Consider the following 23,070-nt stretch of genomic DNA (forward strand, 5'->3'; position numbering starts at 1 on the left):
AACGCGCCTAATGATGTGTCTCAATAAAGGTTCTGCTCACGGCCATCATCCGTCCAGTCGGGACCAGCAGCAATACTAAACTCTGCCTACCATTGCACCTCTAAGCTGACACTGACAGCCGCGAAGGTAGTGTCTCCAGTATGTTCATCTTACAGAGGAATGCCATGGCAGTGCCGATGAAAGCACATGAAGGAAGAAGCTCACAAAGTGAGGTTGATGCTTGCTGTCTGTTAGTAAGCATGAAAAGTGGAGTGCCAACCTGCACCCCTGAAGTCGGCATCGTGACCTTCGACCTTAAACAGCAACATCATCACCACTCCATTGGCGCTTTCCTTGCCAGGCACGAGTCGCATTCGCGGCTTCTCCCAAAATGGCCCGGCATCGAGGCTTCTGGCGGCCGTCGATCGTCTTTACCAGCTCAATCCTGTTCCGGCTTGCGCTGTTGTTCTACGGCCGATATCAGGACTCCCACAGCGCGATGAAATACACTGACATCGACTACTTGGTCTTCACTGATGCTGCTCGCTATGTCGCACATGGACGCTCTCCCTACGACCGCGCGACCTACAGGTACACCCCGCTGCTGGCATGGATCTTACTCCCGACGACTTGGGGAGGCTTGTGGTTCGAGTTCGGCAAGGCACTGTTTGCTGCTGGCGATGTTGTTGCGGGATGGCTGATCTTCCGCATACTGAGAACAGATGGTATGCCCGTGGGGCGTGCGCTGAAGTTCGCTAGCATTTGGCTGCTGAATCCGATGGTGGCAAACATCAGCACGCGAGGAAGCTCCGAAGGACTCCTTGCCGTGCTAGTGGTTGCACTCTTATGGGCAGTCAAGAGCAGACGCGTCATCGTGGGCGGCTGCTTGTTGGGCCTTGGAGTACACTTCAAGATCTACCCGTTCATCTACGCTTTCAGTATTGCCTGGTATCTTGACGGCAGTAACGACAGAACGGAGTCGACAGAGCGTTCAGTGGCTGGCAGCGTTCTGAGCCTCATCAATCGAGACCGTATTAGCTTAGCTGTATCAAGCTTGACCACGTTCATGGGTCTCAATGCCATCATGTATCATGAGTGAGTTAGCTACAACGCTCAGCCGTAATCCTTGCTGATCACAACAGATATGGCCGCCCTTTTCTGGAACACAGCTACACATATCACCTTACGCGGATTGACCACAGGCACAACTTCTCGGTGTACTCGACTATACTCCATCTGAGCTCACTGGAATCTCTGGATAATGGCTTTCAGGCAGAATCTCTCGCGTTTGTACCACAGCTTCTGCTTGCAGTAATCGCCATCCCGCTTGCTCTGGCTAAGACCGACCTTGCGACGACGATGCTCGCACAGACCTTCGCCTTCGTCACGTTCAACAAAGTCTGTACCAGCCAGGTACGTTGGGTTATTTCGCACGATGGAGCTGAGCTAATTGTCCGAGTAGTACTTTCTATGGTACATGGTGTTCCTGCCATTCTACCTGCCACGCTCATCCCTTTTGAGACAGCCTGCAAACGGCCTAGTCGCACTCGCTTCCTGGGTCGTTGGTCAAGCTTTCTGGCTGCAGCAGGGGTATCAACTTGAGTTCCTTGGGCACTCAGTGTTTGCGCCAGGTCTGTGGCTGGCAAGTACGGTCTTCTTTCTGATCAACTGCTGGATCCTCGCCGCAGTAGTGAGAGACGTTAGGCTTCGGACTGGAGAAGCCACAACCGTGGAGAACGCAGATTCGAAGAAGGCACGCTGAATTTGGTATCCCAGTAGCATGGTTCTGTTCAACCTCCAATGGCCTTGACACAGCCCATAGCTGCGCCAGCAGCCAGTCCACCGAGTACCAGCATTTGGACCGCGTTCCGGAAGCAGACCCAAACGCTGCACTCGCCCACCAGAGTCGTCTTGACCCAGCCGAACGTGAACAGGGCAATCGCCATAACAAGGACACTGCAGTACAATGCTTCCCAAACTTTCGAGAAGAAGAGGTATGGCAGTAATGGTACGAGTCCGCCCAGGAAGTAGCCAAGTGCGATGGTCAGACCGGAGATGTACGCTCTTGAAGGCGTAAAGTCGGCTTCTGCTAGTTGATGGTGAAATCGCATTAGGAAGTCGACGAACTGCTCTGGACGAGCAGAAAGGCCGTGTGTCAGGCGGTCGAGTGTGTCGATGGAGAAGTCGTATCGGTTGAAAGCAGAGTGTACCATCTCACGGGCTCTGTGGGTGTCAATCGCAACACACTCCTTGGTCTCCTGTAGGGCTGCATAGTACGCATCGGCTTCACCTTTTGCTCCCTGTACGAGGCTGACCGTCAGCTAGTTCTTTACCAAAGAAAGACTCCCATCGCCGACGCCAGAGTGAAGGGTACAGATCGAGGTGCTCCGCCTTCGTCTTCAATACATACCAGGTACCCGCCAAGACCCATGGAGATCGCTCCAGCAACCAGTTCAGCAAATCTGTACGATCGATCAGCATTGATGGCGACTACCGTGAATAACGTCGCACGAACCCTGCGTATATGACCAGTCGAGTTGAGCCAATTGCGGATAGACCTGCCGTCAACGCGAAAGGCACCGTCAAGCCATCTGAAAGACCTATCGTGGCATCTGAGATGATCCTGGGATTGATTCGACAATGAAGCAACGAGTTTCCCCGCGAGTGCGAAGCCTTATCGTCGTAGCCGCGGTTGCTTGATCCAGAGTCCACTGAAGATTGTCGTTCAGGTTGCTGCTCAACGTCCAGCAGGCGTTGGCGCTCGCCGACCTGGAGCGGTTTCTGGCTTGGGAGAATGATTGACTTGAGGTATACCAAAGCCATTGTCGTTTTCTTGGGAGGTTGTTGTTTGTGTAGTTTGAGCTGCAGCGAGAGATTCGAGAGGTTGACCTTGACCTTCACCTGCACCTAGCTGGAAGCCACCCCTGGTACGAGCCAATCGGAGCATTTCCGATTACCACCTGGATTTTCGCGTTAGTCTGCATATGTCTTGCCATCCTCCCTACCACTTACCACCTGCTTCTATACGTCCATCATGGTATAATAGTGAAAGGTCGCTTATCACACGGCGCCACTGTGTTGAATCAGCCAATTGTACGAGGCACGTAGGAAGTTCAGGATCCCTCAGCTACGGGCACTATCCTTGCGAGTGTCCTGCGAACGCCGCTTGGAAGATGTGTCCGTGCCAGAAATGTCTCACTCTCGATTGTGGAGGCTTCTCGTACTGTTTGCTTGGATCCCAGCTCACTACGATTGATTTCTATGGAGGCTTTACATGCCCGATTGTTCCTTCCTGACCAGGCTTTAGCGATACGCCAGCATTGTACCACCAAAGCGCTTGCCAGAGCGAGTCACACCCAGCTTCACCGGCGGAACCGCACTCATATGTGTCGAAGACCCATACAGTCTATCGTAACGCCTTCACTGCCACATACCCTCATCACCAATGACACAGGCCGAGGCACCCATCAGTTGGCGGCAGTATTCACCTTGTAACCCTTTGGTGGATGTTGACCGTCGGGAATGTCCACTCCATCGTTGTAGTACATCTGGGTCGAGTCTTGACTGGAGCGGTACTGTTTGGCAATGCTGGGCAGGACGGTCCGACCAGTATTCGGCGATACAGCGTGTAGATTCGGGATCGGATAGGCCGCTGAGCTGAAGCCAGTATTGAAAGGCCCAGCGAAGGACGAGTTCAGGAAAGTGGTAGGTTGATCGCCGCTGACGCCCTCGCATGCACGATAAAGATCGCCCGTCTTGTCAGCAACTATTTTGAATACATTGGCGCCGACATCCCACCGACCCAGGGTATGAAGATTCCAATTGGCTTCAACGGTGCTGATGTCGGAGTAATGGTTGTAGTACTGCTTGTCTGTGGTTCCATGGAGACTTTCTGGAACAGCCCCTCCAAACAGGATGGAAAAGACACGGTTGCCAATGTTATAGCTGTAAGAAGATCAATGACGATGGTCCGCGAGCATAGTGAGGTAAGCTTACGTGTGGTTCTCGTCAAAGGTGAGCAAGACAAGTGTTCGTCGCATAAAGTACTCGTTGGAAAGTAGCGGTTGTAGGAAGTTCTTCGACCAGGTGCCGGCAGTGGTCACAGACGTATCGTGACCATCGCTTGTCATATTGGGGGTAATGAAGCTCCACTGAGGAAGTCGCTCATTCTCCAGGTCCTCGTAAAACTTGGTGAGGTTTCTAAGCCTTCAGCATGATATCTCACACCCGATTCTTCTGGGATGAGTGACTTACTTCTGGTACGACAAACGCCTAGAGTTTGTGTTCGCATTGTAGATGACAGGCGGGTTGTGTTTGCGGACGTACTGTTCTCAAAGCAGGACATTAGTAGTGTCCCAAAACTCAAGCCATATCTCCACGAAGCGATCGAACACCTTCCCTGGCTTGTACTTGCTGCTGCCGTTGTAAGTTGCTGCGGTGGCCTGAGCAGCGCTGACGGCGGATGTTCCAGTGGCGGTGTTGGCGTTCGGGGAGTCTTGCGCAACCACGCCAGTAGCAGCGAAGATCACGGCTATCCACGTTGCAGCCATAGTCACGCTCTAGCAGGATGAAGCAAAGCAACGACCAGTATCGAACGGTGCGTCGAGGGCTGCAAAGCGCAGCTGGGCTCTTACCAAGCTACGCATGGCTTCTGAACTGGTGCCGCAGAGTGCTCTTCACCACGCATACGTGCACACGCGGCGCCTCGCGACAGGAAGGTCGGATGCGCTCGGGATGCCGTCCTCCCGCCTGAACATGATCACTGGCAGCGGCCGATTGGCTGGATAGAGACACGAGGTGACCGTGTCGCAGTACCAGAAGCCTGGCGAGATGGCCCCTCTGCAGCTAGCAGGTCGCAGATGTGGTCAAGACGTGTACAAGCTCCACTGCGAAGATCTTGTTGAAAGCTTCGCCGCTGATGTTGGCGGACGAGGAGGGGCTCGTGGCCGCAGCGTGGAGAACGATTGGCTGACTCCGCAGATCAACAACCCAGGCACGCGGCTTCTCTTCCTCACGTGTACAAGCGCTGCAGCACCACACTCTTCCCAATGAAGCAGGTCCACGGTGCAAATAGATTGACGTCCTGGCTCCAGCTGCATTATGTCAGCCTCGCCACACGCACCGAGAACAGAGGACGCGGATGCGCTCCAGTGAGCTGTTCGTTCCTTCATCACGTTCGGAGGGAGCAGAGTGATCATGACTGAACACGATGCCATCAGGACATACGATGCCAGCCCCATATCCATGCCGGAAGATGAGCACAAGCGAGGACTCCTGCAAGAATGGAAGGACCATCTCGATGAGAGACCGGGCGTGACTGGCAAGGCATGGAGCATGTGCAGCGCGGCAGTCTTCATTAGTGCCATCATCACCTTTCTGGCAGCACTTGTGGTGGTCGGGTCTGCCATGCTGGGGCTTGGGTCACAGTCGCAAGACGTGATGGCCTCTTCGAATGCCGTTCTGAATAACGATTATGTTCTGGACCCAGCATGGAACTTTGACGCTGCACCAAAGCGGAGAGTCTTCAAATGGACGATCAAAGACCAGGAACATAACCCAGACGGGATTTACAGGCCCATGATACTCGTCAACAACCAGTACCCAGGACCTTTGATCGAAGTAAACGAAGGCGACACCGTGGTTGTTGAGGTAGACAACCAAGCAACGAACGCTACATCGATCCATTGGCATGGCCTTTATCAACAACCGACTCCATACTTCGATGGCACGGTTGGAGTGACACAATGTCCTATCGCTCCCGATACTCGTCATTGCCACCTACCGCACCGATTCCGTGCTAACTATTACTCGCAGGCCGTTCCTTTACGTATGAGTTCAAGGTCGTCGGCCAAAGTGGGACATACTGGTGGTGAGTGCGCGAAGTGGAAGGATATTGGTGGGGGCGACCACTGCTAAACCCGACCCTGTTTCATTTTGCTCGACGTGTTGTGCTCGCACAACAGAAGTCCACGACTGACGTCTGTTTTAGGCACGCTCACCAAGGACTCCAATCGTCAGACGGTGTTCACGGTCCGCTTATTGTACACAGTAGGCACGAAAAGGCGCTGCAACGAATGTCTTACGACACGGACAGAGTCATCTTGATCTCTGACCACTACCATGACTTGTCATCAGCGCTCCTATGGCAGTACTTACAGCCCGATGCTGAGAACGCTGAGCCTGTGCCTCTATCAGGGCTCATCAATGGCCGCTCGATCCGCAACTGCGACGACTTTCCCGAACGACGATGTGATAACACAACCTCCGGAGTGGGAATTCCACCGATCACACTACAGTCTGGGAAAAGTCACAGGTCACGGCTCATTAATGTCGGCGCATTTGCGGAGTTCCAATTCCAGGTCGACGAACATGAGCTAGCCGTGGCAGAAGTCGATGGAACAGATGTTGAGCCTGCTGCTTTTCATCGCATCAGTATCAACCCGGCCCAAAGATACAGTGTGGTGCTTCATTCGAACGTCAGCGGAGGTGAGAGCTTCTGGATGCGTGCTCGAATGATAACGAGCTGCTTCACCGACCCTCCACATAATATGAACCCGGATGCACTTGCCATGGTACAGTACGACAGCACATCGGAGCTCCAGCCCACAACGAAAGACTGGGAGGAGCAGCTGGGCCAGCAGTGTAACGATATGAACGCCTCCAAGCTGGTACCGGCAGATGTCATCCCTCCGCCCCAGGACGCTGATGCTTTTTTCTACCTCCGCTCCAAGTTCGAGATCGGTTCATGGCGACTGAGTCGCGGGTTCTTCAACGGCAGTTCTTTCAGGCCAAACCCGAGCTCTCCAGTCCTGCACCGAGCTGTAAATGGTCTGACGACAGCCAACAGCAGCTTCCATTCCGCCAACGATGAGATTATCGCCTTCGTGAACAGTGCAGCCTTTGACACGTCTCATGAGCTGGTAGTTCAGACCACGGGCATCCAGACGATTGACTTTCTGATATCGAACTTTGATGACGGTAATCACCCACTTCATTTGCATGGGTACAAGTACTGGGTTCTATCGCAAGGCCATGGATATCCTCCGCTGACGCAGGTCGGGGCAGAGATTACCAAGGAGAATTTGATGCCGTTGTATGAGAGCCTGGACCTCTCCAATCCGCTTCGGAGAGACACAGCTTCTGTAGAGGCATTCGGCTGGATATTGATTCGCTTGGTGGCTAGTAACCCCGGTGCCTGGGCTTTCCACTGCCACATTTCGTGGCATTCCGAAGCGGGTTTGGCGATGCAACTGCTCACGAGAGCTGACGCACTGGCTCATGTCCAGGTTCCCACTGCAAATCTGGAACTCTGTGCAGCCTCTGATCTAGCAAAGGGAATGGGGCCGAAAGACGAAGACTATCGAGATCTGGCGAAGTGAAACATTCACAGCAGAAACGTCAGGCACAAAACAGTATCATGATCTGGCTACCTGGTGCGGCGTCAGTTGGTGAATCTGACGGGGGAACGAACAGGTCATGGCGTCACGCCGTCGCCTGGCCCGAAGCCACTTTGCAGCCAGTACCTCCCACTTGGCAGATTCTGAATGACTATTTGTCAAGCAATTCATTGACGATATCAGGCGACCACGGACACTGTCGATGCCAAGAATACCGGTATGATTAATGGCCCCCAACACGAGGGGGAGAACGGAAAGAAACACGGGCTACCAGGATGATGATCTTGAGACAACCATGTCTGCAGCCGCACGGTATAACAGCTGTAATGCGACCATCTTGGCATTTGCGAGCTTTCGCAAAAATGATGTCGCCTTCGCCGAATCGGGAAGCCAGGTCTTGCCATTCTCAGCCTGATCCATATCAACTCCACGGACTACATCACAACAAAGTAACATGAACGAAGCTTTTGTGACAATGCAAAAAGTAATGTCGCTTCTGTGGATCGAACTGAATTGTGTGTTAGAATTGGCACTGAGAAGTCACTCGAGAGCATTGACTCACCACAGTACCTCCAGATACCGCACAGTGCGTTGACCGAGTTTGAATACTTCAGTCTGAGGACGAGTTAGAACACGAAGCTCAGCAGGACATCCAGAAAAGCGAAACTAACCTGGCGCTCTCCCAAGTGAGCTAGATTTTGGTTAGCTGGGTTCAGGTCACCGAAGACTAAGGGCTGCTCACCTAAAGCGACCAATGACGATGTCATGTGATATAAAGAAGACTTTCGTTTGCCGAATATGACACTTGATCAAAATAGCCGAGCTTTTTGCTACACTTGCCGAGAAGCAGAACCCAGGTGAGCACAGCATCGTTGTCGGAACTACTATCTCGAGTCTCGGAATGCACCAAATTTGTATCGATCGATCAAGAGGCTGCATCATTCCTGTTTCGCGAAAGCTGGACGGTGCAACTACTTTGGTACCAAGGACTGAACGTACTCGATTCAGACACCGCTACAGCTGTGCGACTTGATGATGTTAGTCCTGAACAAGGAGACATCTTGTGTCCACATTACTACACACAGGTCCTACTTGATATAGTATCCACGTTGCAGCGCTTTCACGAACATTCTATCGAACATCAGACTACGAGTACGAGAAGACAGTCCAATGGTACCGGACCGGATTCCGATCCTTACGCAGGAAGAGGTAACTGCAGATCAACTGGAAACAATATCTTGCGACTTCGTCACGAAAATTTGCAACGACAAGGACTTTCAGACTTCGGCCATCGACTTCCTTGACGAGAATTTCACAGCAATCAATGAGGGCAACATGGTCCATTGCAATCGGGACCACTTTCTACAGGCGCAGAGCAAAATATCATCGACTTTACCAGACCACTGGGTGGAAGTCATCAGCGTTACCTCTCACATTGACCAGCATAAACGCAGTGCGGTTGTATGGCTGACTGTCAAGTCTGGAGGTTTCCCTCATGGGGTCTGCATTGAGACAGTTTCACAACTCTCGTGGAAACGAAAACGAAACGGATGGGTCTGCTACCGCCACAATGGCATAGATTGGTCTGGCATTACTCCTGGAAGGCGTGCATTAGCCGATGACTATGCAGCTTGAGAACTTCGTATTCATGCCTGTGTTCTCGTTGGAACGGAGTGTCATTTCATCTCTACGGTGGCCAATTGGCGACCTTAATCGGCTGGGTACGCATCGCGGCCTGCATATTTTCTATGGCCGCCGATATACTCTTCTGCGCAGACAAGGCCTTGTCCAGTTGATCCTGGAATGTGCTCTCGCCCTCGATCTTCTTGCCCGGGATCACCAATGGACTGTGGCGACCACTCCTGACACTGGAAATACCACGATCGCCTGTCTCGTCCGAACTGGCCGGATGTGCCAGCTGTATGGGACACGCAATCGACGCCTTACTAGTCGCGGGCCATGCTCTTTGCAGCTTTGGACGAGCCCACTCTGAGACTGAACGCACAGTTGGCGTCGCCGAACCCCATGAACACCGTGGCACCTCTACCGGGCCCTCAACTGTGGTATCAGCAGAATGATCGAGCCCTTTGTCGCCCTTCTTCCAGTCCACGGGGCATACCTAGATGAATATATCAGCCTCGACAATATGCAGATCTAGAACGGGTCTTCACCTCGCCGATTTCATCTTTGAAGGCGAGTGCCTCCGGCACGCGAAGACTTTCATCGACGCTACGGCCAATGTCTGCATCGTTAACAGTTATGTTGCGGACACGGCCTTTGGGATCGATGATGAAGGCAGCACGCTGTGCAACGCCCTCTTCTTCCAGCAGAACGCCATAATCGCGGGATATCCTGCCTCGAAAGAAGGCAGGGAGCCATGTACGCTTTCGGAATGATTACTATAATGGTCCAGCGTCGAGCTTCGATGTAGGATGCCAGGGAGAGTTCTATGATGCAAAGTCTGCTTGTCGTTAGCAGCGCACATAACAGTCGTGAGTGACCTATGGATCTGCCGTCCACGCACGCAATGCTCTTCAGATCTGAGGCTGCACTTGCCGACCTTCGCACTGCCAAACATTGCTGTAGGGTTGGTGATCAACTTCGATTTCAGCTAGGCCGCTGCAGTACAGTGGATTCAAGTCGTAGAGCAAAACGAAATGACTGCAGGGAAGAGGGCTTGTACTTTACCTGTGACGAGATCTGTATATCGTCATGCAAGTAGTCGCAGACGTCCGCAAGCAGCATCAACATGACGCTCCGATGCATGGGAGATACTATCCTTTCTACCGCTCGGGACGATAGAAAGTGGAAAGCGACCTTTGTCTACGAGGAATCGGGGCAGGAATGGGCGAAGGCAAAGGATAGCTCTAGATCTTGCGTGCGGGAGATCCTAGAGTTTTGACTGATATGGAGGATTGAGGCTCCATGTGAATCAACGGCCTTGCGTACAATGTCGAGGCAGGACGAATCTGCTGCGAGGTAGCTGCAATGAACACCGCAGTGCATGCTGAATCGACATGAGATGGAGCGGGCTGGTCGAACCGCTCGGTATGCTGGACAGCGACGTTTCCGGTGATGCTAGTAATAACATGCTCAACCATGGCACAGATGTGTCTTGTCTCTTGACACGAAGCGGTGAAGCATGAGAACAGTGACGATGAGGAAAGAAAGCCGATCGACATCGGCTTGTTTCAATTTATCCGGGAGATGTCTCGCTTGCGCCCGCACGCGCACGTGTTGCCCCGCCACCAGCCACAACATCCCAGCCTCTCGCGACAAAAAGTCCATGACCAGGTCCACGGCAACGACAAGGTTAATAGCGCTGCTGCATCTTTCCGGCCGGAGCACTGCTACTTCCTGCACCCTCCCTCACGCGCTTGCCTCGAGAAATCTTGAATTGTACATACTTGCTTCAACCGGCTGACGGCGAAGTTGGCATCACAGCTCCAGTGATCTAGTCCGTCCGAGGCGCGAGCTCTGTTGCTGCAAGGATCCAGCCCGCCAGCCAACTTCTTGATCTTGAGAGCACCTTGTCGTCAGCACCAGCAACACCTGCCACTCGGAGCCGCTTTCTGTTCCTTTCGCTCCTGGTCGCATACTATCCGCGACTCCATTGCGACCACGACTGTTTCCACGCGACAACAGAACAGCACACAGCTGCAACTACAACCACAACCAGCACCGAATCGTTCGATCGGATCCGAGTCGCAAACCACACCACCTTCGCTCGGACCAATACTACTGCATCACTCGACGGACTGCAATCGCAATGGCACTATCAGGCTTCCTGTTCCTGTCATGGCGGATCTTCCAGATCATCACTCTCATCCCCATTGTGGGTATGTTGGCATGGTTCGTCAATGGCTTCGTCGACAACAACCAATTGACACCCAACTACATTCTGGTTCTCTTCATCGTCTCCGTACTGGCACTGGCATGGGCGTTCTTCACGACGATTAGTTATCTTCGCGCGAGACACGACGCCATCTTTGTCGCACTCGTCGATCTGGGCTTCGTGGGTGCATTGATTGCCGGCGTGGTCGTGATGCGCTTCATTGCAGGAGCCGACTGCTCGGACTTTGAGGCTCGGATCAATATCGATGGAATTGACGGCAACTCGTCATGGAATTTCCATGTGAACAAGGTGTGCGCAATGCTGAAGGCGAGTTTCGCATTGGGTATAATCAACATTCTGGCCTTCTTCGTCACATTCGTAAGCTCAGATCATTGGTCTCGCTGCATCATCCAAAGCTAACACTCACACAGCTCCTCGCACTACTCGTCCACAGACATCACCGAGACGATGATCGCGTCGTCGTCAAGCGGGAGTACCACTCTTCACGGCACGGCCACCGAAGATCAGGCAGCCGAGCACGCAGCCGTGATTACGATTACAGACCAGCAAGCAGCGGCCGACGGAGTACACATCGCTCAAGCAGTAGACGCCAGTACTATGTCTAGGTCTTGTAACGATGCGTGAAGGGTTTTGGGTAGGCATTGGAGTTTCTGGTATAACATGGATGTGCATAGCGTATGCGGAATTTTGGGCGAGCGAGGGAAAAGAGACGAATGGCACACTTAACGAACTTGTATTTGACGGGACCGTCGAGGGCCGCGACTATGGGGCTGGTCAAGAGGGTGAGCACCAGTACAGTTGAGAATGACTGAATTTGAACGAACCTGAATGACTTCACTACTGTACGTCTGCTCCTTCAATCGCTCAATAGATGAGCGAGTGCCATTGAATCCATGCTACCACTTTCATGGTCGACACAGATCTGGAGCAGGGTCAGGGTCGCTCTGTACGGTCTGGTTTCAAGGACTTCCGGCCAAAGATAGCTGACTCGAGTTCTTCGTGATGTCGGCGCTCTGTGTTGCGGCTTCTGTCGTCGACCGGAGGTGCCTCATGCTGCAGACACGTCAGTCCACGCTCTCCCATCCTCTGTGATGCATTCTGGCTCCAGATGGAACAAGCTGCTTGTGACGAGCCAGCCTCCCACAACGAAGGCAGCCAGTCCTCGGGACAGCCCGAATGGCATGCAAATCCAGGTGATAGCCCGTGTAATGCTTTCGATATGTATAACACCATGGACATCTCAGCTTGGTAGAAGATCTGATGGCCCAACGTCCTTCTGCATTACAACGGCGTCCTGCGGGTCCAGTCGCCGGTAGTAACCACTCTCCCTTCTTACCTCACGAAATCCTCGTTTCCGATACCATTCCAAGCCTTCTGTATTAGCCACCCAAACATGCGCGCCAACCCTCGATATACCATAGTCCTCGATGGCACGTTTCGTGAGGATGTGTAGCAACTGGGTGGCGATGCCATGACTTCGATAAGGGGACAGAAGCACCAGCGTGCTCAGATACAGCATCGGCCCTTTCCGGAAATGCTCGTGGGCCTCTGCAACTGGAGAGTGCGCAAACAGTCTGCAGCGGATGGCGCCGATCAGACGACCCTTCTCCTGGCCTTTGGCTGCCGGATCATCGTGCCAGACTGCGAGCATCGTGATATTGTTGCTCAGGAGGTCCTCGATAATCTCCCGATAGAAGCTGTCTGGGTAGGGGATGGGTAGCAGTAAGCTGGTCAGTCGTTTCAGATGGAAGATATCCTGCTTGGTGCACGAGCGGAAGTCGACATTGGGTGGAAGATGACCTTTTGGTGCCGTTGGCGGTAGAACCTGCTTTGTTGCCGTCTCCGTGACATTACTGGGTATCATGGGGCCATTTTCCAACGGACAGTCGTCGTCGCTTTCTGTCGATGTGTGTTCGTCGTTCGAGCCAGGTTCATGCTGTTCCGGAGAGACTTTATCTGACTTGGGAGGCTCGTTGACTGCCCTCGGCTTGTTTAGCCAGGTCATCAGCGAGGACTGCGGCATTGTACATGGTGTTTGCCCATGAGCAGGTTAATGTTTTCTGGCGACAGTAATAAGTTCTTGACGCGTGCTGAGTGGAAACATCTGAGCGAGGCCAGGGCTTCGGCTGAGCTGGGCCGAGAAATCTATCCCGAGCTCTTCCCAGAGATCACTTGGAAGCAACTGCGACTTGTTCCGCTACGCACATCATCTTGCAATGGGTCAGGGCAGCTCACAGCCCGAGCAACACGTCTTTAACGCGTACGCGGAACATGTGACATCTCATTTCGAATGCGGCGCTAACGAGTGAACAGCGATGCGCCTGTGAGGTTGAGCCAGTCTGTCATCAACAATCTGCAGTCCAGTCCAGAGGTACCTACGCTCCAACGAGCAGACAGGCGCAGAGACACTACTGACCATCGCACCCAGACCGATTCCACACGCGCCCAGGATCTCGAGCTGAAAGTACAGAACCGCGTCAACGCCGAGCTCGCTAGAGTAAAAGAAGCGCAAGCCAAACAGCTCGACGACCTCACAGCTTCCCTCACCACCAACCCTCCCAAGGAAGACTCCCAAGCCCCAGAACCCCAGCGAGCGACTACCGGCCTCGCCTACCACCTCAGCTCGCCCTTCTACCACGACTCGAGCAAAAAGATCGAAGCAGCTCCCCAGGAAGATTCCGGAAGGAGTCACGACAGCGTACACAAGGAAATCATGGATCTACGGCAGAAGCTAGACGCACGGAAGAAGGTGGAGAAGGTACCACAAGAAGTGGCAAAGGCCAAGGAGAGCCTCGTACAGTGCTTGAGGACGAACGACCGAAGACCGTTGGACTGCTGGCAGGAGGTTGAGCAGTTCAAGGCTGAGGTTGGCAAGCTTGAAAAGGCTTTCATACAAAAGGCTGGGCGATAGGCGTACATTGCACAGTGTACATATACCCTGACTGTATCATAAGAGCAGGAACACCAAATTCAAGGCCCTGGTCTGTCTTCGAGTTGTTCCTTGCATCTCCCAGGCACACCGCATCACCTAATGGCATTTACTACACCAGGCCGTTCTTGCAAGAATGCGCCAAACAGCTTAGGCTTGTCCTACTATGCGGATTGTGAGGAATGCAAAAAGATCTCTCATTCCAGCACCCGATGCCAACATGTACCATCTGCCTCAGGGGCAACGAATAAGCTCCCCACCGTAGAGTAGAACATCGTCCACTGTCAAGATGCTGAGCACAAAAGAGCAAAAAGAATTGACCGACGCAGGGATCGAACTATACATTTGTTAACAAAGGTACTTGAGGTGATACTTTTGGAAGTAACGCTTACCCTGCAATCTCTTGATACCAGCAACTGGTCGTAGTCAAGCGCCTTGCCATTGGGCCTGGGTGGTTGTTAGCACCGTGCCGACTCTTGAGAGTACACATCGAACTTACCAGCCGGCCTAAATCATTCAGGTTGATGATGTAAGCACCGTTTCTGGTAAAATAAGTAGCCACAGAACAAAGCGCTCATATCGGTGCAGCTCTGCCGAAAATTCGAGGTATCGGCGAGGGTCTGACACCGAGGTCAAGCCGGTCATGAAGCTTCCGAAGACGGTAACCAGAAACCATATGGGATGGCTCGACGCCTAGAAAGACACCGTCCATCAGGACATGGAACCAGATGAATCGCGAGATCGATCGAAAGTTTCGCGACTTTGGTCCAATGTCGTCCAGTATGCGGTCACGTGCTGTCCAGACCAGGTATGAGAATGGTGTCAGCATAGGAGCTCCGGACGATCCTCGATTGCAATGAAAAGACCCAAAAGATCCTGAAACCACGAGGAATTTGAGTGTCGAAGGAAGCTCTCAGAGCTCATCGAACAGTTTCCTTAGATATGGATCCTCAGCCGGGCTGGAAGTCGGCCGTAATGCCGCAGCTATGGGAGAAGCAATCTCGGCATCTAGTACCTTTGCCACTTGGTGCATCGTACTCCCAACAGTGCTCCTATTCTTTGCTGCGATGACTGCGATCATGAACGCAACCAGACCGATGATGGATGCCCAGATGATGCCCCAATTCTTGCGGCGCTTCTTCTGATGCTCATTCCACCGATGCTCATAAGCTTCGATACGATTTCGAGCAGCTTCTAGACGCTCGTTGAGCTTCCCAGTCCTATCCTTCGAAGTTCTGAGCTGAACTACCAGATCATTGATGGTCTTCTCCTGGCCATCGAAGTTGTTGAAGCCGTCCAGGTTCTGCTTCGTCTCCTGCTCCAGCTTCGTTGTGTCTTCTTTGAACGTTGAATGCATCCTCTTGCTTTCCTCGGCAAGCTGTTGCAGACTAGCCACTGTCGAGCGAAGCAAGGATGCCTTCTCCAAGATGCTGTAGTATGTATCGTCCAGCTGTCTTGTACTGCTCATGGCCACCTCTTCGACATTCTTGAGACTCTCGCGAAGGTGCTCCTCACGTCGTGCATTCTCACGCCGTGCTTTGGTCACATCCTCGGGCCGCACTCGACGCTGCGCTGCCCTTCTTGCCTCCTCGGCATCAGTCTGACTGATGTCTTGCTGGCGCTGCTGCTGCTGCTGCTGCTGCTGGAGATGGCTACCTCGCCGGCTGGAATCAGGACTCTTCTTGTCGCGTCGCAGTAAGCTGTCAAAGCTGATCGGAGGCTTTAGATCGATGGCCGATTGTACGATTTCCTTGGCGCTTTCGCGATGGGAGTGCTCCTTCGAGCTCGTGAATGCTCGATGGCGCAGCGTGTTGGAGTGTAGGCGCTTGTGTAAGTGTGACTTCTCATGCTGTTGTTTCTGAGGAGCTGGAGGATCCGTCCGTGATCGTGAAGGAGAGAGCTGCGTGGGAGCTTCGCCGGTACGCAGTGCACGCAGCTGCTTGTGTGATTGTCGTTCGCCCATGACGGATATTTGAGCAGGTATGAGCACACGCACAGGACCAGCCTGTCTGCCGAAGGGATTTACATGAACATGTCCAATTGTCTTGTTCACGAATCGACTAAGTCAGCGAGGGTGACATCGAGACATGGTGGCCAATGCGTCCTCGTGTGGAGACGAGAGTGGAGAGTGGAGCTTCCATCACACTTCGACTTCCCCAAGGACACCCTGGACACCATCAATGCCATTTCGACTCGGTCGTCCAGCACACATATGCCGCTACAACGCCACCACAGTGACTCTGCTTTCACTGATTCGGTGCTAATGACATCGACGCCCAGCTCTTCGTACTAGCAAGACAGAGCCATGAAAAAGAACGCAGCAGGAGACTTGCCGTTAACATCAGTTGTCGCACTTGATGGCAGAAGACACAGGGCGAAACGGCAGAAGCAAGTGACACAGTGCTAGCAAAGGGACAGCTCTGTTTGCGTCTGTGTCCTTCGTTACCGGCTCGTCTTACACTACCTCTACAACAAATCCATATCATCTCCACCTCCCATCAACGGGAACCTTCCATGCATGATCTCGCTCCTCCGATCCAACTCAGCTGTATACTCTCTCCTGATATCACTAATCGTAACGAGCTTCCTCTGCCTCTCCGGCTCGTGAACATGAGGTATAGGATCCGCAAGCAGCCATGCCTCGCCCTCCCCGCAGCATGCGAGAGTATTGACGAGCAGAACATATATCTGCACAAGAGTCTCGTCGTCCGGATCCTGGATGGCGAGCTTACTCGACTTTCGTAGTCGCTCAAGGTGGTCATAGAGGATAGCTGCTGCGCCGCGATAGTTGTTGTTCTGGGTACGGAAGGCGAACAGGATCTTGTGATAGGCTGGTCCTGAGGGCAGACCGGACGTCATGCTTTTCTTAGCAAGTTCGAGCAGGATAGTGTCGGCTTGTTTTGCTAGATCTCCAGCAATAGGGAGCTCCAGCAGGGTGGAGACAGCGTCCCGCTTGATGCATGTATCAAGGATCGTCCTCAAGCTCGACTTCTGCAACTGATAGTTGTCGATTTCGAGTAGGATCTTGTAGGCGTGGTGGGATCGGCCTATGGAGTTGAGGGAATTGAACAGGCGAAGGCGAAGTTCGTCTTTGTGCTCCTTGTTTCTGATCAAGTGCAGCTCTTCCATGGCATCGTCGATCCGCTGAGGAGCTGGGCTGTCCAAGTCGCTCTTCTTCCTCTTGTCAATGGTCCGAAGAGACCTATGAAGCTCATTGTCAGGCGGCAACTCGTGCAAAGCCAGCTGTGCGAACTCCGCCGTGGAGGCGAATACTTTGAGCTTATCGAAGAGCGATGAGACATGATGGTAGTAAGACGCCAGACCTTTGGCAAAGAATGGCTTCTCTTCCATAGTCAGAAGACTATTTTCATCTGGTGCCATCGTGGCCATCTCGTTCGCAGCTTCGTGGAAGGCGAGGCCAGCAAGCTCGTACTCTCCATTGAGAACATAGAGGCGGCCTTTGAGGTATGAGATCCACGCTGTGTCGGGCGAAATCTGCAAGAAGTCCGACGCAAGGTCAATATCGTGGTGCTCAACGAGATCCGCGAGTATGTGCCCGCACAGACGATCGTAGTCGTGGCTTATGTTAATGCCAAAGATCCAGTTCTTGCTCCACGCGGTAAGCAGCTCCGACAAACCATGCGACACATTCTCTCTATCTGGCTTCGCCCTCCAGTCTTGCGCAAACATGTGCTCGTAGAGAGTAAGTTGCTCGCTACGTCGACCGCCTGCCTGTTTCTTCTCGATACGAATGTTGCTGACCAGCCAGAGGCGTAACTCAACATGCCTCAAGTGCATCATGAGGTTCTCGTAGACTTGCGCAGGCCGTAACTCTTCGCTCAACTCATCCTCTTGCAGATCGCAATGCAGGAACACCAGCAACGTGAGCATGTCCAGCAAGATAGCCTGGCTGCGCTGTAAGGTTTCCTGAGCCACTGCAACACTGAAGGGTCTTCCCAGTCGCCCAAGCAGTTCGCGATCCACGCCACGATCGTTGGCGGGCTTGTCTTCGATCCGTTCGGTGATAGCCAAGAAGTGGTCGTCATTCAAGCCGCCAAGGCCATTGAGCTCATCGGAAAGGTCGTTTAAAATATTGTACTCGAGTTCTCCGATCTCCTCCTGGAAATTGCATCGGTCATAGATGGATCGCATACCTTCTTCCGCAGTCTCATCAGGAGTCTGCGCCATTGCATTCGCGATTGCAATGCTTCGTAGCTTGCTCTGGGGTGCGGCAGCGAAGCAACTTCTACATCGTCGAGCGAGCGCGAGGAACTGGCTTCTGGCGATGTCTTCATCAGTCTCGATGATGCGGCCACGAACATTATCGTGTGTTTCATTGATATCGCCGCTCATGATGAGGTCTGCATTCAATGTCAAATTCTCGAAACCGCTGTTAGCGCGCATAGGCGCAACGAAGTCGGCACAGATAGCCCAGGGCAGGCATTCTTCCAAGTCGAAAGCAAAACCAACGGCCTCGTGTCGGCGGTTGTGGAGGTGCGTGAGCAGAGAGTAGAATGTCTCCCATTGGGTCTGCAGATCGCGCTGGTAAGACTCGTAGTCTGGCCGGTCGTTGGAGGGCAGGCGTCTCAACAGAATCTTCGCGGCCACAGCGCCAGTGATTCGTTCCTTCAGCGGCTGCTCGTTGGTACGGATGCCTCGTGACGTGGATGTCGGCAAGTTACGACCTTTGCAGTAAAGATATAGTGCACTTTCGAGTGATGCCTGGCTGAAACGACCGGGAAAGAAGAGGAAATTTAGCCACTTTTCACTGGGTGTCCTCGACATGTCTTGGCTGCCTGTGGCTGCGATGAAATCGACAGAACTCTTCAGCTTGTCGACAGTCAGTGACGAAGAATCGACCGCACTCCAGCCACTCGCAAAGACATCCTCGAGGTCGATCGCAGCACCATCTTGATCAAGCAAGTCGAAATTGAGCATGAAGGTCCGACAAACAGCTCCACTCCTGACTCGAAGCCAAAGTTGCGCACCAGAGAAGTTCTCGCCAGGACTGAATGCAAAGTGTTCCATGTGCCAGATGTTAGTGTTCATCAAGTCGTCGATGGGTGGTATGAGCTTTTCGCCTCGGTGCATATCGTCCAGGTGTACATCCTCGATTCCTTCCCCGTCTCGTCCGGATCGAACACCAAAGAACTTGAACTCGTGGTCCTTGGGCGAGTAGGCAATCAAGTAGTATGGGACCTCCGTATTGGGGGTGGCAAGCGCCTGGCTGTTCGCTGCATCGGGCGCAGAGACAATCTGTAGGAGTGTGCCCTGTTCAGCGCTCATGATGTAGCGGTTATTCTTGTTGTGCTCGTCTTCGTCTGCTCCTGCTCCAACAAGACTCCGCGTCATTGCTACCTTGCCACTCTCCATGTCCCATGCTTTCAGAATGTGGTCCAGACCCAAGGTCCATATGAACCTCCCGTTCGGACTCTTAGCCATTGCCGCAACTGTGTCCGCATTGAGGTCGTGGTTGTCGTATCGAACAGTCTGGGTCTTGGTAAAAGGAAGACCTCGCTTCAACGTGCCCTTCCAACCACCTTCGCTGTACTGCGTCTCGCGCCATTGTGCGGCATTCTCGTTCGGCTGCCGCGTCAATCGCAGTATGCTCCCATCGCTGAGTGAAAGCAGCAATTCCAGACTGCCGACTGCCTGCAGACGATAGGGTCGTCGGTAGCTGACCAGATTGAGCCCAAACCGCTTGACGCACGTGGCAGCATCGAAGTCTGTCGGCACAGTCTCGCGGACAAGCAAGTCGCGCCTCAGCGTGACGGTGTACAGCTCCTTGTCACTGGTGATGACGAACACCTCCAAGGCATCCTTCTCTTCTGCGTCGGCCAAAGCAACACCGCCCGGTATGATGGGCGCAGGCAGCGCAATGTGGAAGGTCAGCCACGACTCGGCCTTTGCGTGCTTGTTTGCGTCTAGCACCAGGTCCACGCATTGGACTTCCAGCAATTGACGCTCGTCCAGCACGCGCCAGAGGAAACTTCGCGGTGCCTTGCTCTTCGGGCGGAAGAAGACGGAGCCTTCGCTGGCGAGGTGCTTGCGCGCATAGCTCTCTTCGTCGAGTCCGCTGATGTCGTCGAACGGCCGCTTTCTGCCCGCGCCAAACGAGGCGCTGAAGCTGTTTGTTGCTGTGTTGATGTTGAGGATCGAGGACGGTGAGGCGCTGTCGAGGGAGAGGCGTGTTTCCTGGTATAGCACCGGCGCGGCAGACATCGCGACTGATGTCTGTTATGTTCACGTCACTGGCGCCGGAGCAATCGTACGTGAGTCTGTTGCTGGCACAGAAAGTTGGACTTAGTTCAAACTAGAAGCTCTCGAGCACGCGCAGAGCGCGTTTGTACACACATTCCACAGTCATGCCCACCATGGAACACATTTCGTTACAGCAGTGAGAAACCTCACCAGCGACTGAGTAACGATCAAGCCAAGATTCATGTAAATCAACATCAATTGCATAGTGGTCTTTGGGTATATCGACTAAACACTTATCCGCCGTAACTTCGTGCACACATCATACATCAACCGCTTCATGCAGACACAGATCCAAGCCGCTTGTCATTCCCGCCTTTTGTTCGCTTGATGCCAATCATCTGGACCATCTCCGTCCAGAAGCCAACTGGAGGGTCTATGAAGGTCTCCTCGTACGCGTCCACAATCGGCCGCTCCCACACGAGGTCTGCATCGTGCAGCTTGACAATCTTGGTCCCGTTCACGAACTTCCAGCCAAAGTACAGAATTGGCGCAAGAATCACCATGGTGTAGTATGTGAAGAAGCTGTCGACGGACCAGGGCTTGAACGAAGAGTAGCCGTAGCACATGACAATGCACACCATCCAGACGAGTCCGAGGTAAGCAGAGTATGGCTGGAACCAGCCAGTGTATGGGAGAGTCCTGCGGTCGAGACCTTGTGCCTTGCAGGCATTATAGAAAAATAGGTACGTGGTGGTCATCACAATGTAGTTGATCACGCCGCCAGCAGTGATTAGGTTAACGAGCCACGTCAGGACCTTGGCGGATCCAGAGCTCAGTTGTAGGAATGCGAGGCATGGGAAGCACATAGTGACCAAGAAGCATGCCAATGGCACACCACCTTTGGTGCAATATCGCAGAAAGCCTGGTGCACGCCCTTCAAGCGCAAGGCCGTACAGTGAGCGAGTAGCACAGTAGGTGTACGTGTTGCCGGCGGAGAATATCGACGTAACGAGCAGCGCGTTGACAAAGTGCGGTAGCCCGTTGACACCGAGGTTCTGCATAGCAATCACATACGGAGAAGCAGCTGCAGTGCCTCCGCCCTCGCTTGTGCCAGCCAGGATGGCGGTCAGAGTTGGGTCGTTGTATGGAATCAGAACACCAACAGCAAGCGAGCCGACGATGAAGAAGAGGCCGAATCGCCAGTAGACCGTCTTGAACGCATTCTTGATGTAGATGCGAGGGCGCCTGGCTTCAGCAGCGACCATAGAGATGTACTCCGGGCCGACGACGCAAAAGGAGGCAGACCACACGCCGGCGAGGAAACCTTCGAACCGTCCGAGATCGCCAGTCGATAGGTAGGTCGCGAACGCACCCGGAGTGTTCCAGTAGCGGAAACCGTAGGCATCGTTTCTTGGGTTGCCGCCGCACATGGTCACAAATGTGAAAGAGAACAGGAGGAAGATCAAGAGGACCTTGCCGCCGGACAGCCAGAACTCAGCTTCACCATAGGCCTTGACAGCCAAGCAGTTGAGTATCCTGTGGTCACTTTAGCTTACATTGTTTGACTCTGCGGTTGAATCGAAACGGCAGCGCCGATGTCTTGACAGCAAAGGGTGTGCACCAATGGGCAGTATCGCATGGGGTGTGCACGTCGCTGCCTCTTTCTTTCTTTCTCGTGGTGCTTTGGGAGATGGTGCTTCTGGGGAGGATGTCGCACTGGGCAGAAAGAAAGTCGCACTGGGAGGCTCACGCATAAAGGACGATGGCGACGGCGATGACAGCTCCTGCTGGGATGTCGTCTCGCCAGAATTCGAGGACTGTGTACAAGGCCGTGATCTCGAAGGGAATCAGAAGCGCCTCATACAGGAAGAAATTCCAGCCAGCCATGAAGCCTGCTTCCAGGTTAGCATAGTCCATGCCTGTCATGCACGACCCGTTTCTCTCACCAAAAGCATCATCGACCCATTCGCCAGCAAGACGAATGAAACCACCCGAAACAGGCATCATAGTTGTCATTTCAGCTATGCAGTTGTTGACTAGACCCAAGAAGCAGCTGTAGATGGTGTAGGCAATGAACAGGCCGGCGGGCCCAGCATGGTGAAGTCCACTGCCGATGCTCACGAACAGAGCGGTACCAATAGAACCTCCGATAGCCAGAAGCTGGATCTGTCTGTTGCCCAGTCGCCTTTGGAGATCGTCCTTGTTCTCTGAGACGATGCCCTGCTGCAGATCCATGCCACTGTCGGAGTAGACCTCGACGCCGCCGGTCGGCTTCTCGTGGAACTTGTCAAAGACAGCCATTACGGCGGTGGCCTTTGGTGATGGGAGATCAAAATCGTGCGGACGGGGGCTGAGTACGGTATGGTGGAGCTGGACGCGGCAGAGAAACAAGGCTGGGTTGCGCAACGGGCTGACTTATACCTCGCCCACACGCAAATTGTCCGCCCGCGCAGGGTGGCGGCGCTGAGGTGCAGCGTCGCTGCTAGTCTACCCGCGCCTGGCCAGGTCCAAGACCACGGCGGGTGGGCGGCCACGCGACAGACGAGTTAGCGAGCAGAACGATGCACCAGTGCGGCAGCCAGATATGGCTGCAGACGTAGCGCGATCTGCAGCACTTGGCCAGTGTCTGCGCAGCGCCAGTAGTGGCAGTGTACATACAACATACGGGACGTGAAAGTGTTGATGCATAATCATTTGTGGAGGCATTG

At 53.5% G+C, this 23,070-nt stretch overlaps 12 protein-coding genes across 12 annotated transcripts; 4 read left to right on the plus strand and 8 right to left on the minus strand.

The window, feature by feature from the left end:
* Positions 1–370: 370 nt before the first annotated feature.
* Positions 371–1,581, plus strand: CLAFUR5_01595 (GPI mannosyltransferase 1; the record flags this gene model as incomplete). Its single annotated transcript, XM_047900743.1, has 2 exons — positions 371–1,074; positions 1,122–1,581. The coding sequence occupies 2 exons, from the start codon at positions 371–373 to the stop codon at positions 1,579–1,581; spliced, it is 1,164 nt and encodes a 387-aa protein (XP_047756270.1).
* A 188-nt stretch (positions 1,582–1,769) lies between these two features.
* On the minus strand, positions 1,770–2,802 carry CLAFUR5_01596 (Vacuolar iron transporter cccA; the record flags this gene model as incomplete). The annotated part of the gene is made up of 3 exons (XM_047900744.1): positions 1,770–2,279; positions 2,390–2,441; positions 2,495–2,802. The coding sequence occupies 3 exons, from the start codon at positions 2,800–2,802 to the stop codon at positions 1,770–1,772; spliced, it is 870 nt and encodes a 289-aa protein (XP_047756269.1).
* Positions 2,803–3,446: 644 nt separating this feature from the next.
* On the minus strand, positions 3,447–4,529 carry CLAFUR5_01597 (putative acid phosphatase; the record flags this gene model as incomplete). The annotated part of the gene is made up of 4 exons (XM_047900745.1): positions 3,447–3,924; positions 3,976–4,179; positions 4,234–4,304; positions 4,374–4,529. The coding sequence occupies 4 exons, from the start codon at positions 4,527–4,529 to the stop codon at positions 3,447–3,449; spliced, it is 909 nt and encodes a 302-aa protein (XP_047756268.1).
* A 646-nt stretch (positions 4,530–5,175) lies between these two features.
* CLAFUR5_01598 (Laccase-1) lies at positions 5,176–7,358 on the plus strand (the record flags this gene model as incomplete). The annotated part of the gene is made up of 3 exons (XM_047900746.1): positions 5,176–5,725; positions 5,794–5,848; positions 5,969–7,358. The coding sequence occupies 3 exons, from the start codon at positions 5,176–5,178 to the stop codon at positions 7,356–7,358; spliced, it is 1,995 nt and encodes a 664-aa protein (XP_047756259.1).
* A 285-nt stretch (positions 7,359–7,643) lies between these two features.
* On the minus strand, positions 7,644–8,143 carry CLAFUR5_01599 (uncharacterized protein; the record flags this gene model as incomplete). The annotated part of the gene is made up of 4 exons (XM_047900747.1): positions 7,644–7,884; positions 7,939–7,991; positions 8,048–8,067; positions 8,119–8,143. The coding sequence occupies 4 exons, from the start codon at positions 8,141–8,143 to the stop codon at positions 7,644–7,646; spliced, it is 339 nt and encodes a 112-aa protein (XP_047756258.1).
* A 920-nt stretch (positions 8,144–9,063) lies between these two features.
* On the minus strand, positions 9,064–9,954 carry CLAFUR5_01600 (Peroxiredoxin TSA1-A; the record flags this gene model as incomplete). Its single annotated transcript, XM_047900748.1, has 3 exons — positions 9,064–9,495; positions 9,548–9,728; positions 9,860–9,954. 3 exons carry the CDS (start codon positions 9,952–9,954, stop codon positions 9,064–9,066), a joined length of 708 nt encoding a protein of 235 aa, XP_047757359.1.
* A 1,191-nt stretch (positions 9,955–11,145) lies between these two features.
* Positions 11,146–11,837, plus strand: CLAFUR5_01601 (uncharacterized protein; the record flags this gene model as incomplete). Its single annotated transcript, XM_047900749.1, has 2 exons — positions 11,146–11,589; positions 11,643–11,837. The coding sequence occupies 2 exons, from the start codon at positions 11,146–11,148 to the stop codon at positions 11,835–11,837; spliced, it is 639 nt and encodes a 212-aa protein (XP_047756016.1).
* A 635-nt stretch (positions 11,838–12,472) lies between these two features.
* Positions 12,473–13,255, minus strand: CLAFUR5_01602 (N-alpha-acetyltransferase 50; the record flags this gene model as incomplete). Its single annotated transcript, XM_047900750.1, has 1 exon — positions 12,473–13,255. One exon carries the CDS (start codon positions 13,253–13,255, stop codon positions 12,473–12,475), a length of 783 nt encoding a protein of 260 aa, XP_047755925.1.
* Positions 13,256–13,448: 193 nt separating this feature from the next.
* On the plus strand, positions 13,449–14,143 carry CLAFUR5_01603 (MICOS complex subunit mic19; the record flags this gene model as incomplete). The annotated part of the gene is made up of 3 exons (XM_047900751.1): positions 13,449–13,492; positions 13,546–13,603; positions 13,661–14,143. The coding sequence occupies 3 exons, from the start codon at positions 13,449–13,451 to the stop codon at positions 14,141–14,143; spliced, it is 585 nt and encodes a 194-aa protein (XP_047755924.1).
* Positions 14,144–15,074: 931 nt separating this feature from the next.
* On the minus strand, positions 15,075–16,124 carry CLAFUR5_01604 (uncharacterized protein; the record flags this gene model as incomplete). The annotated part of the gene is made up of 1 exon (XM_047900752.1): positions 15,075–16,124. One exon carries the CDS (start codon positions 16,122–16,124, stop codon positions 15,075–15,077), a length of 1,050 nt encoding a protein of 349 aa, XP_047756013.1.
* A 503-nt stretch (positions 16,125–16,627) lies between these two features.
* Positions 16,628–20,383, minus strand: CLAFUR5_01605 (Nucleoporin; the record flags this gene model as incomplete). Its single annotated transcript, XM_047900753.1, has 1 exon — positions 16,628–20,383. One exon carries the CDS (start codon positions 20,381–20,383, stop codon positions 16,628–16,630), a length of 3,756 nt encoding a protein of 1,251 aa, XP_047756012.1.
* Positions 20,384–20,697: 314 nt separating this feature from the next.
* Positions 20,698–22,663, minus strand: CLAFUR5_01606 (General amino acid permease AGP2; the record flags this gene model as incomplete). Its single annotated transcript, XM_047900754.1, has 3 exons — positions 20,698–21,898; positions 22,113–22,254; positions 22,309–22,663. 3 exons carry the CDS (start codon positions 22,661–22,663, stop codon positions 20,698–20,700), a joined length of 1,698 nt encoding a protein of 565 aa, XP_047756011.1.
* Positions 22,664–23,070: the final 407 nt, after the last annotated feature.

The sequence above is a fragment of the Fulvia fulva genome, chromosome 1 (genome assembly GCF_020509005.1).
Source record: "Fulvia fulva chromosome 1, complete sequence".
NCBI lineage: Eukaryota > Fungi > Ascomycota > Dothideomycetes > Mycosphaerellales > Mycosphaerellaceae > Fulvia > Fulvia fulva.